This window comes from Arachis hypogaea, chromosome 8 (assembly GCF_003086295.3).
Source record: "Arachis hypogaea cultivar Tifrunner chromosome 8, arahy.Tifrunner.gnm2.J5K5, whole genome shotgun sequence".
Classification (NCBI taxonomy): Eukaryota; Viridiplantae; Streptophyta; class Magnoliopsida; order Fabales; family Fabaceae; genus Arachis; species Arachis hypogaea.
This window is the reverse complement of record NC_092043.1, coordinates 41086118-41104694: the sequence shown is the minus strand read 5'-3', so window position 1 is coordinate 41104694 and position 18577 is coordinate 41086118. Positions and strand designations below refer to the sequence as shown.

General features: G+C 35.1%; 1 protein-coding gene and 1 long non-coding RNA gene across 2 annotated transcripts; one reads left to right on the top strand and one right to left on the bottom strand.

Moving 5' to 3' along the window:
• Positions 1–582: 582 nt before the first annotated feature.
• Positions 583–8141, bottom strand: LOC112707496 (uncharacterized). The gene is made up of 4 exons (XR_011864858.1): positions 6890–8141; positions 6732–6786; positions 6489–6644; positions 583–893 (listed from the first exon to the last, which is right to left on the bottom strand). It is a non-coding gene; the product is annotated as an uncharacterized lncRNA (long non-coding RNA).
• Positions 8142–10648: 2507 nt separating this feature from the next.
• On the top strand, positions 10649–18248 carry LOC112707495 (cationic amino acid transporter 2, vacuolar). The gene is made up of 14 exons (XM_025759243.2): positions 10649–11176; positions 11562–11763; positions 12410–12494; positions 12949–13089; positions 13271–13389; positions 13478–13574; positions 13694–13866; positions 13969–14035; positions 15333–15491; positions 15860–16127; positions 16241–16346; positions 16526–16638; positions 16913–16988; positions 17789–18248. Exons 1-14 carry the CDS (start codon positions 11017–11019, stop codon positions 17946–17948), a joined length of 1926 nt encoding a protein of 641 aa, XP_025615028.1. The 5' UTR covers positions 10649–11016; the 3' UTR covers positions 17949–18248.
• Positions 18249–18577: the final 329 nt, after the last annotated feature.

The window sequence follows — 18577 nt, the reverse complement described above, 5'->3', positions numbered from 1 at the left end:
TGATTCGATCATATGCTAGGTTATATTCAGTCTGTTAATATTTTTTGATCGGACATAACCTCTTCGTCTAGCCATGTATACTTTTCAAATTATCCAAAACTCAAAAAAAAATTAGAGTGAACACAATAATCACAGCAACACATTTTATATAGCCTTCCAAGCATCTTTGATATTGTGCCTGCTTTTTCATTTAGTGCATATCTCGGTAGTATTCGAATTGTATTTCACCACATTTTTCTGAGTTAAGTTTCAAAGTAGTTCCTGAAGTTGCACTTGAGTCTCAAAATGATTTCTGAAGTTAATAACTACTCAAATTCGTCCCTGAAGTTGCACTCCGAGACTCATAGTTGTAACACCCTGGCTACCACACAGAGCCTTATGCTTAAGTCATAAGGCAGAGGTAGTGAAGTATTACGACTTCAAAAAAATAAATTTTAGTATATATAGTAGTGTGAAAAACAATTATAACTAGGAGCCTTTGAGAAAAGGATAAAAAGCAAAATCGTTAAACAGAAAAGTACAACGCTCACGAATGTGATGACGTAAGCAAAATGAGGTAAAGGATAAGTTAACACGAGTATATGTACAAAAGAGGGCCAAAAATATAGATATCAAAGCTCAAGACTCGGTTTGTGAAGATAACCGGTCCGAACATAGAAGTATACATACATAGATAGAAAGGAGAACCCAAAATAAACCTAAAAGACAAGATTACAGAACCTGTTTCTCAAAAGTAACCTCTAAGGGGATTTAATACAGTATATATATATAAACAATGGAGAATATAAGTATCTAAGTAAATACAGATAACCAAAATAAAGTCCAAAAGATAAAGATCTTCACAAAATCAGAAGCTTTCAGCATATCTTAGCGAGAAGCCTCACGTTCTGCATCTGAAAACCACAAAATTCGCATGGGTGAGGACCGGAGGTTCTCAGCATGGTAACAGTGCCCACATATCTAACATATAATGTCCTGAAAAAGCCGAAGAAAATCCTAGAACTTCCAACAAATAATTTAAAGCTTATAAACATAACTAAACCATGAGAAATGGAAATAGGCAACTAACTAAGGATCTTCAATCTAACTAACACTCCACTTTCCAACTCCTCCGAACCTCCCAACCGCCACCAGCAATTTGATATTGCAAACACAATTATGTCAAGCAAGAAAATCACAAACAGGAAGCAAATACATCAGTTAAACAAGTAGCAAGTATTTATGCAGTCAATTAGGCATTCAAAACAAATCATACCAAACAAGCATATAAATGCATATGATATATGCCTGTTCTAGTGGCTGATGAGTCTCATCTGTCAGTTATCAAGCCAATCCGACGTGTCCAGTAGCTAACCCAGGCACAGTCTCTCTATTGCGCCTGATTACCATTAGAGAGAATCCGTGCCCTGTCATCATTAGAGGGTATCTGTGCCCTATCACCATTAGAGGGTATCGGTGCCCTGTCACCCTTACAACCAGAGAGAAAACACAAGCATACTAACATCCAACACTTTCCATCATGATTCATTTACCACATTCATTCATTAATCATATAGGTAATCCCGACATACTCGCCACATATTCAAACTTCCTCAATCAATCACAATCATTTAATCATTAATCATATGCATATACATGCTCAGTCATAATTTTTGCGTTTATCACAGCCATCTAGCTCATAACACACACAGCAATTCTACCATCATACTCAGCAACTCATACAGTCATCATTAATCATCATTCATCGTTAATCTTTCCCTTACTTCATCCGCAAGTTACCACATTCTCTAATTTCTTCTTACTACTAGGCATAATATTAAGACTTAGGACTTAAAAGATGAAAAAAATGGGCTTAGAAGTTTGAAATTCAGTTTTAAAAACACAAAAAATCATATTTGTTGAAAATAGGACACGTGAGCGCCAAAGAAATCCCAAGTCACGCGTGAGCGTACATGTTGGCCCATTACGTGTATGCATTGCTCTTTTTTGCGCACACATGCGGACCAGGCATGATTGACTGGTCGCACATGAGAATTTCACGTATGCAAAATTTTCATGTCACGCGTATGCGTGGGCGACGCGTACGCGTGGGCATGCGATTTTACCCGCGTATGGGATGTATGCGTACGCATATAGTGCAACAACATAAAAAGCTGCTGAGCCCTAATTTTTCAGTTTATGCACCGAACTTTGATCGAACATAACTTCTTCATTTTAAAACATTTTCTCTCCGTTCTTCAAACGGTATAAACATCTCAGACCCAATTTTATTTATAAAAAAGTTTGACATAAATCGAGAGTTAAGAGACTAAGTTATGATCTGCCAAAGTTGGGCCAAAATCACAATTTTCACCAAAAACTAACAAGCCTCAATTTTCAAACATACATTTCCAAATCCTTTTAAAACCAACCAAAACCTTACCAATTCAGCCTTAACCACATTCCAACTCCCTTATTCGATCCACAACACATCAACTCTCCATTTTTTACCAATATCAACTCAATAATCCAAGTCCAACAATACACAACTTAATCAACCATTATACATACAAATCAATATCACACACCAATTACATGCTCCATCAACAAGAACATCATCCACAATCCCCAATCTTTCCAAATTCAATGATACACAACAAGCATTATCAATTACTCATATCAATTACCACATCCACTTAGCCCCCAACATGATATCAAGTTAATCACATCACACAATCAAGCTACAACTTCCAACATCACTAACCACATACATAATAATACAATCCATACCAACCAATCAACCACATCAACAATTCAATTCCTATCTTAGGGTCTCTAGTTTAAGTTTTCACATTACATTACATTTTAGATACGAAAAACCGAAACCATACCTTGACCGATTCCCCACTCAACCCGAAACACTTTTAATTTCACTTTTTCTCAAGCTCTCAAGACCTCAACACCTCACCAATATATCGTCCAGCAATATCTCCACTTCCAAACTTTCCAAAACCTCAATCAAGCTCCAATATTCATATATACCTTTCCTAACACACATAATATGCACCCATACATACAAACTCAATATCTATTCACAACAACTCTAGTATTTGACTTAAGGTTGAGAATTTTACCATACCCAAGGATAAAAAAAGGCAAGACTAAGCTTTTTCTTCAAGCTAATTGGATCCTATAACATCAAAGAACTCAAAATCTCAACACTTTCACCCAATAATTTCGAAATCAAGGGCTGGGAAGACAAGCAAGAAAACGTGGCTTACCTCTTATACAACCTTGTGTGCTTTGTAGAGCTCGACGCTACGATCACGTGGCCACAAACAGTGCGGCGATCGGAGCTCCAGATAAAAAGTTACAAGGATTTGAAGATCAAGCTAAGTTTTTCTTTTTGGAAGAGTGTTCTTCTCTTCCATGGCTGAGCTTCAGCGTGTTTTGCTGAAGGAGAGAGGAGAGATGGTTATTTTATGTGTGTTTGGGCTGAGTTGGGTTGGGCCGTGGGCCCAATTTGGGCCCGATTCAACTGACTTGGCCCAATCTTGGGCCAAATTCTTTAAAGTTAGTGTCAAAATTCTCGTTTTGATTTTCTCTATCATATTAAACCATAAAATCTCATTTTCTAATTTTCTAGATTAAATCCAAATTTATGGGTTAATTATATATTAATTAACCAGGTTTTACATTCTACCCACCTAACAGAAATTTTCACCCTCTAAAATATCGTTCACTCCTAGAGTCCGCGCGAGTGGTTCCCTTTTCTACCTAACCTTAGCTGTCCTAGCATCCTCCCATGCTTCTCGCTTTCATTGCGTCACTCTGATCGCTTTTAATAAGGACCTACCTAATCGTTTATGCCAGCCAAACCTCCTATTAAGGTAACTTAGGGTCGTCTACAATAGATTATGATTTTTCATTCAACCACGTGTTACGAATGAATACCAGTCTTCAATATTGTTCGAAGTGGTTAAAAATTGAGTTATCAATTTCTTATTACCTCAGATCTGACGATCGAATCCGACTGTACCCAGGTCCCTCCTATATGGGCAATCTCTGACCAAATGTCATGGCTTCCCGGAATTGTAACTCAAACCCGAACCATAGTGACACGTCCTATTTGGATGGTAATCTTCACATCTCTGACAGCTCAAAACATCTGAAGCAGCTGCTGTCTATTTTCCTTTACTGTTTTCTTGAGAATCCTCATTTGTCGCAAAGTTATTCCGTCCTTGGGAAAAATGTCGTGTGTATCCTCTTCTCTTAAGCTCTTGATCCCTTGGTGCAAATCCTTGGTTGTGCTCCATGCGGTGGGACTCCCGACGGTCATTCTCCGCCATAGCAGCCTTCCTCACACATTCTTCAGTGACACGACTCTTGTTCACCAACTCTGATAAAGTCTTGATCTCCATTGGCCCTACTGAACTGAAGATGTCACTCCGAAACCCTCCTTCAAACTTAATGCACTTCCACTCCTCAAAGTCTTCAGGAGCTCATTGACAAATGCGAGAAAATCGGCATAGTTCCTCGAATTTGTTAGTATACTTAGACACGGACATAGCACCATGCTTCAGCTACAGTAACTCAAGTTCCTTTGCCGTTCTAACAGAGTTCGGGAAGTACTTCTTATAGAATTCCACCTGGAAAGCATCCCATGAAATAGGGTCATCACCCTGCTGCAGAAGGCGTCGTGTAGCTTGCCACTAATGTAGTGCTTCCCCAATGAGCTGATAGGTAGAAAACTCGACACACTGCTCCCCAGGCACTTGTTGTGCTCGCTCCATGGCCTAAAACCAGGTATCGGCTTTAGTCGAATTGGTGGTTCCCTTAAACACCGGTGGTTTAACCTTCAGGAATGCTCACAGCGTCATCTGCCCATTTTTGCCATTTCTCCCATTACCATTGTTGTTCATTTGCTGCCCCAACGCCTCAGCAATGGCTTGCATAGCAGCAACCATATTCTCTAACGCCACCATAAAGTTTACCAGATTATGTGTGTCGGTTTTCGGTCCTTGAGTACTAGTACGACCTCTCCCACGGCCTCGACCGCGTCCACGAGGCGCCATCTGGTTTCTATAGATACCAAACAATTGATGTCAAGTTGATCAGTCTCAATATCGGAAGTCTAGTGCTTCAAAGTCCCAAATGCATGCTCATGAATGTTTATGGCAGTTATATCAGTCAAATATTCTAATAGCACATTAACACACACAGAGAGAATGCACAGAAGCATAGTCACTCTGTCCCTCAGACTCTACAGGAACAAACTGCTCTGATACCATAATGTAGCACCCTACCACACAAAGCTTTACGCTTAATACATTGTTCTCGATGTCACTTTACTTTCTTAATTGCCTCATATACCATTTTTACCATCTTTATCAATTAAATACCATCTTTTCTAACTACGTACTACCTTTTAAAAATCTTTCTTCATCTCTAAGTTATCACAATTTCCTAACTTCATCCTATTACTAGGCATACTAACAAGATCTAGGGCCAAATGAATGAAATTAGAGGTTTAGAAGTTCGAATTTGAGCTTTAAAACACAAATGCCTTTGCTGAAAATAGGAGAGTCACGCGTACGCGTGGGCATGCAAACGGATCATTACGCGTACACATCCCCTATATACGCGTATGCATGAGCGCCTAATAGAAGCGCACAGATGCGCATGGGAGTTTCGTGTACGCAAGCACCCCATGTCATGCGTACGCAAGCACCCCATATCACGGGTACGTGTGGGCCACGCGTACGCCATCCTGGCCCACTACGCGTACGCATATGCTTTTTGCGTACGCATGGGGAGGAGGTAGTGGCACCAGTCCACAAATGGGGTGTATGCATGCGCAAAATTTTCATGCCACGCATAGGCGTGGGCGTACGTTTTTCCAAAAATTTACCTAAGTTTGAAAAACTACAGAATTTCCAACTTTTAATCCCAAATTTCGACGCGTATAACTTTTTCGTTTTAAATCATTTTTCTTTCGTTCTTTGAACGGCATAAACTTCACAAACCTAGTTTTCATAAAAAACAAATTTAAAATCATTTGTGGGTCTGGAAGCCAAGTTATAGCTCGCCGAAGTTCGACTAAAAACCAATTTTTCACAAACCTCAAACCTCAAATTTTTACCAAAATAAAATTCTCATTCATAACTCCAGGGTTTTACACAACATTACACAACCCAATTTACCTTCTCCACATTCTCATTCTTTCCACAACATTCAATTCATCATTCCACTACTCAAAACTAATCAATCCATATCCAAAGCAATCATGATATCAATGAATCAACAATAACAATTTCATATCCATATTCGTCACTAAATCACCATCAACCACAAGCAATAGTCATCATTTCCTTTCTCATACACATTCAACATCTTCCATAAGTTTTACTAAACATTAAGCAGAATCATACATCCAACCTATCCTATGGTCATCTAGCCTAAGATTTCATAAAACATTATATATTATATTCGTGAAACCTAAATCATACCTTGGCCGATTTTCTACTCAACTCGGAACACTTCTAATTTCACTTTTTCTCAAGCTCCTAAGACCTCAACACCTCACCAATATATCTTTCAGCAATAGCTCTACTTCCAAGCTTTCCAAAACCTCAATCAAGCTTCAATATTCATATATACCTTGCCTAACACACATAATATGTACCCATACATACAAACTCAATATCTATTCACAACGACTCAAGTAATTGACTTAGAGTTGAGAATCTTACCATACTCAAGAATAAAAAAGGCAAGACTAAGCTTTTCCTTCAAGCTAATTGGATCCTATAACATCAAAGAACTCAAAATCTCAACACTTTCACCAAATAATTTCGAAATCAAGGATTGGAAAGACAAGCAAGAAAATGTGACTTATCTCTTATACAACCTTGTGGGATTTGTAGAGTTCGACGCCGTGATCACGTGGCCGCAAACGGTGCGACGATCGGAGCTCCGGATAAAAAGTTACAAGGATTTGAAGATTAAGCTTGATTTTTTTTTTGAATAGTGTTCTTCTCTTCCATGGCTGAGCTTCAGCGTGTTTTGCTGAAGGAGAGAGGAGAGATGGTTGTTTTAAGTGTGTTTAGGCTGAGTTGGGTTGGACCGTGGACTCATTTTGGATCCGGTTCAACCAACTTGACCTGTTTGGCCGAATTTTGGGTCAAATTTTTTAAAATTAGTGTCAAAATTCTCGTTTTAATTTTCTCTATTATATTAAATCATAAAATCTCATTTTCTAAATTTCTAGATTAAATCTTAATTTATGAGTTAATTATATATTAATTAACCGGGTTTTACAATAGTAGTCCTGAAGCATTTTTCGTTCATCAGAACCTTGAAACGACGTTGTTTTGAACAAAAAAGAAAAAAGAAAAAAGAAAAAAGAAGGGCCTAGAAAACGTCATCGTTTTATATTTAAAAAAAAAACAACAATCTCTTTCTTCTTCTTCTTCAACTCTGTTTCTTCTTCTTCTTCTTCTTCAATAGATCACAAAAATAAAAACCAACAATACAAAATATCACAAAAAAATAGTATTAATCAGAAAAGATCAATCAACTTAAATAGCAAGTATCAATCAACCTAAACAGCAACGAGCAAAAAAATAACAACAATAAAAAAAGAATAATTAAAGAACAAAAAATAACTAAAATTAACCATTGTTGTTATATTAAAACAGGATCAGCAGCAACAATCACCCAAAACATTAAAGAACAATGATTGAATAACTAAAAAAATTAAAGAAAAAAATCAGCCTGGCTAAGAGAGAACCGTGCCAGAGGAGAGAAGAGGGAGGCCGAGCGGAGATGGAGGCTGGCGAGCGGCGGCGACCACGAAACAGAGGCCGGCGAGAAGCGGCGGCAATGAAGGTTGAGGAGAGAGCTCTATTGAGTGTGAGAGTATGGTTGAAAAGGGGGAAGGCATCATATTAGAAAGGAGAAGGAAAACGAAAATGATTTCAGGTTGAGGAAGCAGAAGAGAAAAAAAAAGGGCTTTAATTTGGGGAAGCATAAAGGGAAGAAAAAGGGTTGAAGGAGAGAAAGAGAGCGGGTTGGGGATGGAGAAGGGAAAGGGAAAGGTTGGGGGAGGGAAAGGGGTTGGGGATGGGAATGGGGAAGGGAACAGATTGGGGGGATGAGGAGGTGTGTATGCTACGCTTTTTTTTTCTTTTTTTTTTTAATTGGGGGATTTTTTTTGTTTTAAAACGACGTCGTTTCAAAGTTTCGATAAACGGAAAATACTTGAAAAACTATTATAAGTTTTGGAGAACAATTTTAGAAATAAATTTGAGTAATTATTAATTTTAGAAATCACTTTAAGACTCGAGTGTAAGTTCAAGAATTATTTTGAGATTTATCTCATTTTTTTATATCTAAGATATAATGTATTTGAGATGTGTGTTTAAGTTGGTTTAGGACACTATTGTTTACATATATGTTAATACACTTCGAATTACATATTCTCGTTAATATTATATTTAAATAAAAAAAATTCTAAATTATTGCATGCTATATTGCTATGTGAAGTGCCTATTATTTGTAGATGTATACTATGATGTTTATATATATTTGCCTAACTTACTAAAAAAATAAAAATTAATATTTAAATTAAAAAATATAAAAATAAATAATTTTTTAATATTTAAAACTTACTAAAAAAACAACTTTTATAATTTCGACACCTCGACAATTTCGATACCAAAATTAAAGGCACGGAAGAATTGGCTTTATTTGTATTGACGTTCATGCTTTCATCAGTATTTTTAAGTGGTCCCGTGGAATCTCGTGCGTAATTGCACTTTTTGGAATTTTGCATGTTCTTGCAATTTTTCACTCCCAACGGGATAGGGAAAATAAAGAATTTAGAAATCTCTCCACCACAAGATTCGGAATACAAGTGTCCCACCGTCTCCTTTTTAATTTCTTGTAAATCACCACTTTGTAGATCCTTTGATTCCTTTCACCCCTCTACGGATCAAGAACTGTTAAATCACCATTATGTTAGTATATATAATATATAATATTATTGTCCTGCAACAAAATTCAAAGATCCTATTCAAGTGCCGTAGCCACCGTTCCAAGCCAAGAATCATATGCTATACTAATCATTATTTATGGGCAGCCTCTGCAAACTGTTCCAAGCTAGATATTTTCTTTTCATTTCCTTTTAAATTTTGTATATATTTAATAGATTGAAAATATTAAAAGCTCATTGTTCAGTAAAAACACTTTTTTTTTTTTAAATAATCTCTTACCAAGTATTTTTAGGGTATAAGGTGTATATGGGAGTTATGACTTATGAGCCAAAGGAAATGAAAGACTTTAGAAAAGAGAAGACAACGTGAAGATATGACTTAAAGAAGGTTGGTTTGATAAAATTTTTTAATTTTTTAAAATAGTATATTAAAATTAGTTTTCTAAAAATAATTTTAAAATTATAATACTTATATTTGATAACTAAATTAAAAATAAATTTTAATAAATAAAATAATAATAATTATATTTAAAAAAATAATTTTCAAAATTTAGATAAATTAAAAGAAATATAAATTTAAAAGTAAATAATTTTTAAAATGGAGTGTTTTTAATTTTTAAAACATAAATACTCTAAAAGATTTTACTAAACTAAATTTTATTTAAAAAAAAGGTGAACATCCAAATTAGTTTATAAAAAATTTTAGATCAAATATATTTCATTCTTGATGAATTTACTAAGATATAATACTCTTTTGTAGTTCTAATTTCATTTTTTAGATAATCTTTACGAATTATAAGTCAATTTCTGCAGAATACGGTAAAATAGACACCTATAAAAAAAATATTTTGACGCTCAAATCAGCATCACAATAATATAAAGAGAATAGTAAATTTAAAAAAAAAAGTAGCATTTTTTTTTTTCTTTCTAGTTTTGACCTTTGTTGTTAACCTATTTTCCCTTATATATTGAACTGAATAATGATACTTTTTTTTTGTAGTAAGTTTGGTTGTCCAATTTACATGACCTAATTTCGCTCCTGATATTTTGCTACTTACTATTCTGTATATTCGTTAAACTTTACCTTAATTTTGAATAAGTCCATTTTTGCATTATTTGTGTTTTAATTGAGTATAGTGCGGTTGATAACTTCATGGTCGAGTTTTAGGGGAGAGTGGCCGAGGTATAATGTCCCGTTCAAGGGCAAAATTTTTGTTCTTGAGTAGTTTTTCGGTCACCTTCACTTAAGATTTTAGTGCATGTTAAACAAATATGTATCTAAATAGTTTTAGAAAAAAATTAGAGCACTAATAAAATTTATTATTTTTTACTAACAGTTAGTCAGTAATATTTAAAAGTATCGACTAAAAATATGTTATTAGATTGTTAGACTAAAAAAATTAGACTAATAACTTAAAATATTGTATAAAATAATAAATTTTATTAGTCTTTAAATATTTTTCAAAATTTTATTATAAAATAATTAGTTCTAAAAAATATTGTTACTAAAAAATATCTGTCTGATCGGAATAATTCTCCAAAACTTATAATGAATAAAAGTTTATTAAGGAACGAAAATGTTTAATTTAAAAATCTTTGTTGATTAATTTGAATCCTTATAAAAATTCTGTGGGATCATTTTATATATATATATAAAAAACTGAAAGGCCACGAGTCGACCGGGACCTATATAACGACATGGCAAATGGGTTTAAGGATGGGAAGAGAGAGAGAGAGAGAGGAGCATACGCGTAAGTGCATAACCATCACCATCCACTAAAGAAGGAAGGGGGGAAGGGAGAATTTCTCGTTCTCTCTCTCTCTCCCTCTCTCTCTCTCTCTCTCTCTCTCAATACATCGTTCTTCCCCTTTTCCTTATAACGCCACATTTTATCTCTCTGTTCAGTTCTCAGTGTACCAGCTTGGCTGCTTCACCCAACAAATAACAATAACAAAACCTTTTTTACCAAAAAAAGAAAAGGAAAGAAAATTCTGCTGCTTGAAAAGAAACCCGAAAAGAAAAAAATAGAGTTGAGTAAGTGATGGGGATTTTGATTGATTCACAAGAGGGTGGTAATAGGAATGGAGGTCAATGTTCAAAGATGTTCTTCAATAGGAAGAAGAAGGTGGATTCTGCACGCAAGAACACCTCTGAGCCTCAACTTGCTAAGGAGCTATCTGTTCCTCAACTCTTGGCAATTGGTAATTCAACATTTCCATTTTTTTCAAAATTTAATTTAATTTAAGTTGTTCCACCCTCCCCCATCCAATTTGAGTGAGGTTCCCCACTTGTTTGATCTTCAATTTTTGAAAGAAACAAAAATGAACCCTTGGAACTGAATTTATGTCTCTAATGAAAACTCAGAAACTTGGCAAAATGAAACTAGAAGTTAGGGTAATTACAATGTAACAAACTATAGACTACAATAGGTATACGTGCAGAATAATTTGGAGGTTTGTTGGAGTCAGTTAAAGGAGGTTTGGACTTAGTTACGGATGGTTATAGTGGTTGCCACGGGTTTTGAACATTAGGATCTATAATTGAACTATACTGTAACATTGTTTTATTTATTTATTTTGGGTTTAGGTGTTGGTGCAACAATTGGTGCTGGTGTATATGTTCTGGTTGGAACAGTTGCTCGTGAGCTTTCCGGTTCTTCTCTGGCAATTTCTTTCCTGGTAGCTGGATTCGCGGCTGCTCTTTCGGCTTTTTGCTATGCGGAGCTAGCTAGTCGTTGTCCTTCTGCTGGGAGTGCCTATCACTACACATACATATGTGTTGGGGAAGGGTAACAACATTTCTTTTGATTCTACATATTTATTTCTCTTGTTATTAGCTTGAAAACCTTTTTAATCTAGTCCTTGCTTTGCTTTCCATGGAACTTCTAGTTATGAAATGATATTGACTCAGCTTATCACAAATAGAGATTGAAGTGCTTCTGTTACTTGATTCTTTATTTTGTTATTCCCTTTTTTTCCCGTTTCCCTTAATAGTTATGATGTCAGGGTGATATTGATTCTGGAGTTTTGGAATAGCGTCTGTCTTTATAATCCTGTGTGAAAGAGAAAAGGTGGGCCGGGGGGAGGGTTTGAAATTTTTGTCTTTTATTAAAACTTCTTTTTGAATTGGAGGTCTATGCCAGTTTACTGTAATAGGTCTTTTATTGAAAAAAAGAAAAAAATTATTTTAACTGAGAGAAAGTTGGAGTAGACGGGGACTTAAGAAGACTCTGAAGGAGCTGATAAGAAGAGATTTAAGCATAAATAGCTTGAGTCTAGACATGATTCATGACAAGGCACAATGGTGTTCGATTCATCATTCATGTAGCCAACTCACCTGACTGGACAAAGCTTGGTTGTTGTTGTTGTTGTATGCAATTGAGACTTGATGTGCTTTGATGAATAATTGAATAGAAAATATTGTATTCTTTGCAGAGTTGCTTGGTTGATTGGCTGGGCCTTGATATTAGAATATACAATTGGTGGAGCTGCTGTTGCTCGGGGCATAACACCCAATTTGGTATGATGTTCGTTAAACTTTTCTATTTTGGTTCTGTTTTCAGAGAAAAGTTAGGGTTGGGGGGAGGGGGTAGCATTTCTTAGGGTTGATTCACCTCTCCTTCAATCTTTCCGCTCTTTCTTTTTCAATATGTTTTTTAGTGGTTTTTCTTGTTCAATCATTTATTACTCATTTTATTTGAAATTAATTTTTTTTATTGTTAGTAATTCAGTGAACAAAACAATTTTGTTGGTGTTTGGCTCTAAAATAATCTTATTTTTCCGTGTCCCATTTTCTTTTCTGAAATTCAGAATTCCGTTGGATCTTGGATGATCTCCTTGTATATGTTATGCATGTGATTATGTAATGTAATAAGTAATGAGAGTAAAAGATTATTTGTTTCAAATGTGAGTAAGATTATATATTTATCTTATGCTACTCAATTATTGATAGAAAATAATATTTCTTTGGTTAGGCTGCTCTTTTTGGAGGTGAAGACAATCTACCCATCTTTTTATCGCGTCAGCATATTGCTGGGATCGATATTGTTGTGGACCCATGTGCAGCAATTATGATATTTGTTATTACTGCACTCCTGTGTGTTGGGATTAAAGAGGTACTTTTCTTTTTGAATCTTCTTCTCTAATAAGTTTTTTGAAATTTCCCGACTTTAGGTTCATGCAACTTGTTGCATGTTTCCCTTGTGCGAATCCGACTGTTATTGTGCTTTATTAAATCCATTCAGACGTCCAAATATGTTTTAAGATCCTTTTTATTTGAATGGTTAAAAAATGCAGAGTATAATGGTTCAAAGTATTGTCACATCAGTGAACATGTGTGCTTTGATGTTTGTCATAATTGCTGGTGGTTACCTAGGATGCAAATCTGGATGGCCTGGATATGAAGTTCCTACAGGGTACTATACATCTTTATTCTGCACTATCATTTGTATGTTTGTTCTGTTCTCGTTACTGAATACTTGTCTCTTGCTCTTTCTTTAATAGATCTTTTCCATTCGGGGTAGATGGAATGCTTGCTGGTTCTGCAACTGTCTTTTTTGCTTATATAGGTTTTGATGCAGTTGCCAGCACTGCCGAAGAGGTATAGATGATGATGTGATGCACCCCTTTTTTTTCTCCTCGCCTATAAATACGATCCTCAACTTTGTACATAATTGAGGAAATTATTACTTGTTAATGATGTCTTGCTTTGATTAACAGGTGAAAAATCCTCAACGTGATCTGCCACTGGGTATTGGTGGTTCATTGTTTCTATGTTGTGGATTGTATATGATGGTCTCGATTGTTATTGTCGGTTTAGTACCTTATTATGCTATTGATCCTGATACCCCAATATCCTCTGCATTTGCTAGCCATGGAATGCAATGGGCAGCGTAAGTGAATAATTAAGTTACCTACAGTGTGTTGGATTCCTCATAAAATTTAGGCAGCCTAATAAATGAAGTGGTTATCTTTTTTCATAATTGTTTTTGCAGTTATATTATAAATGCTGGGGCTTTTACAGCTCTATGTGCATCATTGATGGGTGGGATATTGCCCCAGGTAAATCTACTGGAATCTCTATTTCTCTATTTATTTATGCATTAGAATCTGAAATTCTTTAGTTTATTCTTTCCCCAATGATTGTGCAATTTCGCTTGCTATATTGCATGGTTATAGGGGTTCATGCCTTGGATGCATGTTCCGGGTAAAGTTTATCATTTTCTAAGCGGTTGAAGATGCATATCAACCATTGAATGTGAATATTAAATTATTCATTCACGTCATCTATAACATTGGTCCTTGGGTATTGAATGCAATATAATCTGTGTTGAACAGTTACAAAATTCTACATCTAATGATACATTGTGCAATTATACATTATTATCTTGTAATGAAATGAGTTTTAGAGGGAGAATTAAATGATAGTTGTAAACATGTAATTAGAATGAAGTAGGTGTTAATTTGGGATTCTTGCAAGTTTTATAGGCAAAAAGTGCCATTAAGATGCTAGGACAACTTTTAACACCTTAAGGTTAGAGATATCAAAATGTGCACACCTTAGTAAAGAGTTATGAACTAGTTTGCATAAATTTAATGTTTAAATTAACAACTGCATATAAATAACTAAAGTTAAGAAGAGAAGTAAATTAGGACTATAATTGATAATATGTTGAGGCTAGATGTATGGAAGCCTTGATAACTTCTACCATTTATCTCAAATATTCAGTCCAATAAGAATTTACTCAATTTGTTCAAGTGGTAGAGTTGCATTATGGATTTGCTTTCCTTCCATTTTCTTTGTTTTGGGATGTAGAGTGTTGTTGGTCACTTTGTTTTCCCCGTTTTTACTATTTTAGAGGTAACTGATCGGTGCTTGAGTGCTGTGGCACTTTTTCCCACTGTAAAAACCTAGCTTTTTGATAAGCTAATCTTGTAAAACATAAAAGACTCTCACCCGAAGAACCTCTACTTAATAAAATAAAAATAAAGTCAAAAGATGCTTGCCCCAACCAAGAGGTAGTGCGCCTTAACTCATAACAAGTATTTGGAGGCCTTTCTTAATCCAGCCAATAGCCTACTGCATGCCCTTTGGTGCCTTTAACCTATAATGGATTCTTATAGTCTGGCGGTAATTCCATTACCCTGATATCATCAATCTTCTATGCTTGAATTTATGCAGAAGTGTAGTCTACTGAATTCATTTATATATTAGGTGTATTTATTTTCATGCTAGCTTCGGCTTTATTCTATGATGATTGCTAGATGTAGGTATCAGTCTTTACCCTGCTTTTATCATAGTCTTGTTTCCAGGAAAACTACTTAATTATTTAGATATGCTTTGTTTAATGCTTCTCAGCCAAGAATCTTGATGGCTATGGCAAGGGATGGGCTGCTACCACCATTTTTTTCGGACATAAATAAGCACAGTCAAGTTCCTGTTAAGAGCACAATTGCTACTGGCCTTATTGCTGCAATTTTGGCATTTTCCATGGAAGTCTCTCAATTGGCAGGGATGGTATGTCTACTTTCACAACAGTCATGTCCATTATTGGATCATATGCTAGGAAATTATTAAAAAAAAATCTCAATCTGAAAACTTATGCTGTTGTGGTATACAGAATTGATTTTTTTGTTCCATATATTATTTGATGTCGAACACAATTTGACTAGAAGAATGAAAACCATTCAATGAAGCCATTATCTTCCATTTTAATCCAGACAACCTTTCTTCAATTTGTTCTTTTCTTTAATAAAAAAAAAAATTTGGTGCAGTTTTTATTGCTTGTGTGGAATTGTCTAATACCACCATTAATTATTGTATGTAAAGGGATATTAGTTCTTTGTACGGTTGTACTAAACTATATTTGGCTTGTTTTCTTGCAGGTTAGTGTGGGCACACTTCTTGCATTCACCATGGTGGCAATATCGGTGTTGATACTAAGATATATCCCTCCAGATGAGGTTCCTTTGCGCCCTTTTCTCCAACAACCAATTGATTCAGGGACAGGTGGATACATTTGGAGCTGCTTGGAGACAGGTTGGAAAGATAAGGAGGCAGTTGGTACTTCTGGGAACCGAAAACCTTTACTTGTGAAAGAGGATGTATCAATTGAGTATCCCCTTATTCCTAAGCAACTTGCCATTGGCAACTGTGAGTTATGCTTTTCTTCTCTATTATCAATGTCTCTCTCATACATAATGCAAATTTTGCTGCTCAAGATTTGTAATCAATGTTGTTTTTGCCCTTATTCTTTTTGGGTGCAGATTTACACGAGGGTAATAGACGAAAGGTTGTTGGGTGGGTCATAACATTAACATGCGTAGGTATACTTGTCCTCACATATGCTGCTTCGGACTTAACCCTTCTCAGGTTGGTTTACTGGCAGATTTTTAATTCAAATTTCAAGTTTAGAAATCAAAATAGCTTAGCAGCTAATTTTCTGAAATTTTGATGCTAATTGAAGTTTGTATGCATTTGGATTGTGTGGACTTGTCCTCAATATTTCTTGATGTTCTCACTTCTCAGCATTCTGTGTTTGCTTTTACCAGTTCGGTTCGCTTTGGATTGTGTGGGGTTGGTGGCTCTCTTCTTTTGTCTGGTTTAGTCTTTCTAACCTGCATAGATCAAGATGTTGCAAGACACAACTTTGGACACACTGGAGGTATGGCTCAACATTATAATCTTATGATAATAATGTTATGCAGTTATTGTGAGCATGTGTCTTTATCGAATGTGACTAGTTTTCACGCTATTTACTATAACATTAGAAAATTGCAAATTATGAATAGAATAGATTGTCTGTGGTTACTCTAGTATGGATAACACCATGCTTTATGCCGATATTTTTATATAAAGTTAATTTGTATTGTCCTCCTACTCCCATATCTCCTTTTAGGTTTGGGTATAAAAGATCACTTCTTTTAATCTATTTTCAGGTTTCATTTGCCCACTGGTGCCACTGCTTCCCATAGTTTGCATTCTCATCAATTCTTATCTACTTGTTAATCTTGGGTAAGTATTCGTCAATTCTAATAGGATTTCCCGTTAGCGGCTTTTGAATGACTAGAAATCCAGATTTTCAAGAAAATCTACATTGTTTTCATATTGGTAATGCAGAAAAATCCGACTAGGGGTGTCTGTGGCGATCGTCAACTTTTTCCTCTGATATGCCACTATTTCTAAAAATTTTTACCAAAAGGCCACATTTTTCAAATTATTTACTCATGCAATTGTTTTGCCACCATGGAAGGCACTTGCTATTGGATGCGCTTCCTGTTTAGTGTTCTCTACGGTGGAAGACACGTTCCACTTTGGTGTCTCCTAGTCAGCACAAAAAAAAAAAAGATACAAAGTGTCACTGTGGCAAAATGATGGCTTCTGAATAAATAGTTTGAAAAAAATGTCATTTTTGTAAAAAGTTTTAGAAATAGTGGCATAACTTTAGAGAGTAGCATATTGAAAAAAAAAACCTCACTGTTGTCATCGCTGTTGACTTATTATTTTTATTAGTATTACATTATTGGGTAATCATTTATGTGCTTAAAAAAAGAAATGTAAATTCTTCGATTATTCTGCATGCTGAAAATTTCATTATAGCATGCTAGTAATTTGAAAAGTGGCAATATTTATTAAGTAGGATTTTAATTGCCGCACTCATGTTTAACAATACATCAACTGTGCTCTGTCATTCCTTGTTTTAATAACGAAAGTGTGCTTCTACTGAATCTGAAGTAAAAACTAAGTAGCAGATGGACAAACAAATAAGTCATGGTCCATTATTTTGATTCATGGTCGGTGTTTGTTTCTTCCAGATCTGACACATGGGCACGTGTGTCAATATGGCTCGCAATAGGGCTAGTTGTTTATGTATTCTATGGCAGAACGCACAGCTCCCTCAAAGATGCAGTTTATGTCCCAGCAACGCAAGTGGATGATACTTATCACGATCACACCACCACGTGTCTTGCTTAATAATCCATGTGAAGCTTACTAGAAGCCAAATTGTATAGAAAATGTATAGAAAATGTATCTCAAGATTAATAGATCAGGTCATGGTTTTTTTTGGGTCATATTTTAGGTCATGGTTGGTTTGTTTCTTGTAAAATACCAACATTGGGTTGCTCATTATGATAGGCAAACGTATTTTCATGATTTCATCCCGATATAAAGTTGTTGGGATAGATCCTTAGTAACTACTATTCTAGTAATCTTTTGCCTTGCATGGGGTAATTCCGTAATTTAAATTTCAAAAATGTTATTTGCACACAAAAATCAGGTATTGTGTATTTGTGTATAAATATGTATAGTTTAATTTATTTTTAATGTATATTTTATATTTTAATATATATTCTATTTTGGTGGCCGATTCTAATGTAAATTTAGTATAGTTGTTTAAAGTTTTGGTATTTACTATGGTTGCTTAGCCTAGTAAAAATGTGTAATATGTGTACATTTATAATTGGTTCTTGTGTATATTTTAGAAAGATCAAATTGACTCCTATTTTACTTATATTTATTTCCAAATAAATTCAAACTTGCCCATTTTCCTTGTTCTGTTTTTTGAGTTGTTTCATATAATCGTAATTAGCATCATCAGGCAA

What these genes read in the sequence shown, in the direction of transcription:
- LOC112707495 (XM_025759243.2), top strand. Translation starts at nt 11,017, where the DNA reads ATGGGGATTTTGATTGATTCACAAGAGGGTGGTAATAGGAATGGAGGT. An exon ending in TGTGTGTTGGGATTAAAGAG is followed by an intron (nt 13,090 to 13,270) that starts GTACTTTTCTTT and finishes TAAAAAATGCAG; the next exon opens with AGTATAATGGTTCAAAGTAT. An exon ending in TGGGTGGGATATTGCCCCAG is followed by an intron (nt 14,036 to 15,332) that starts GTAAATCTACTG and finishes AATGCTTCTCAG; the next exon opens with CCAAGAATCTTGATGGCTAT.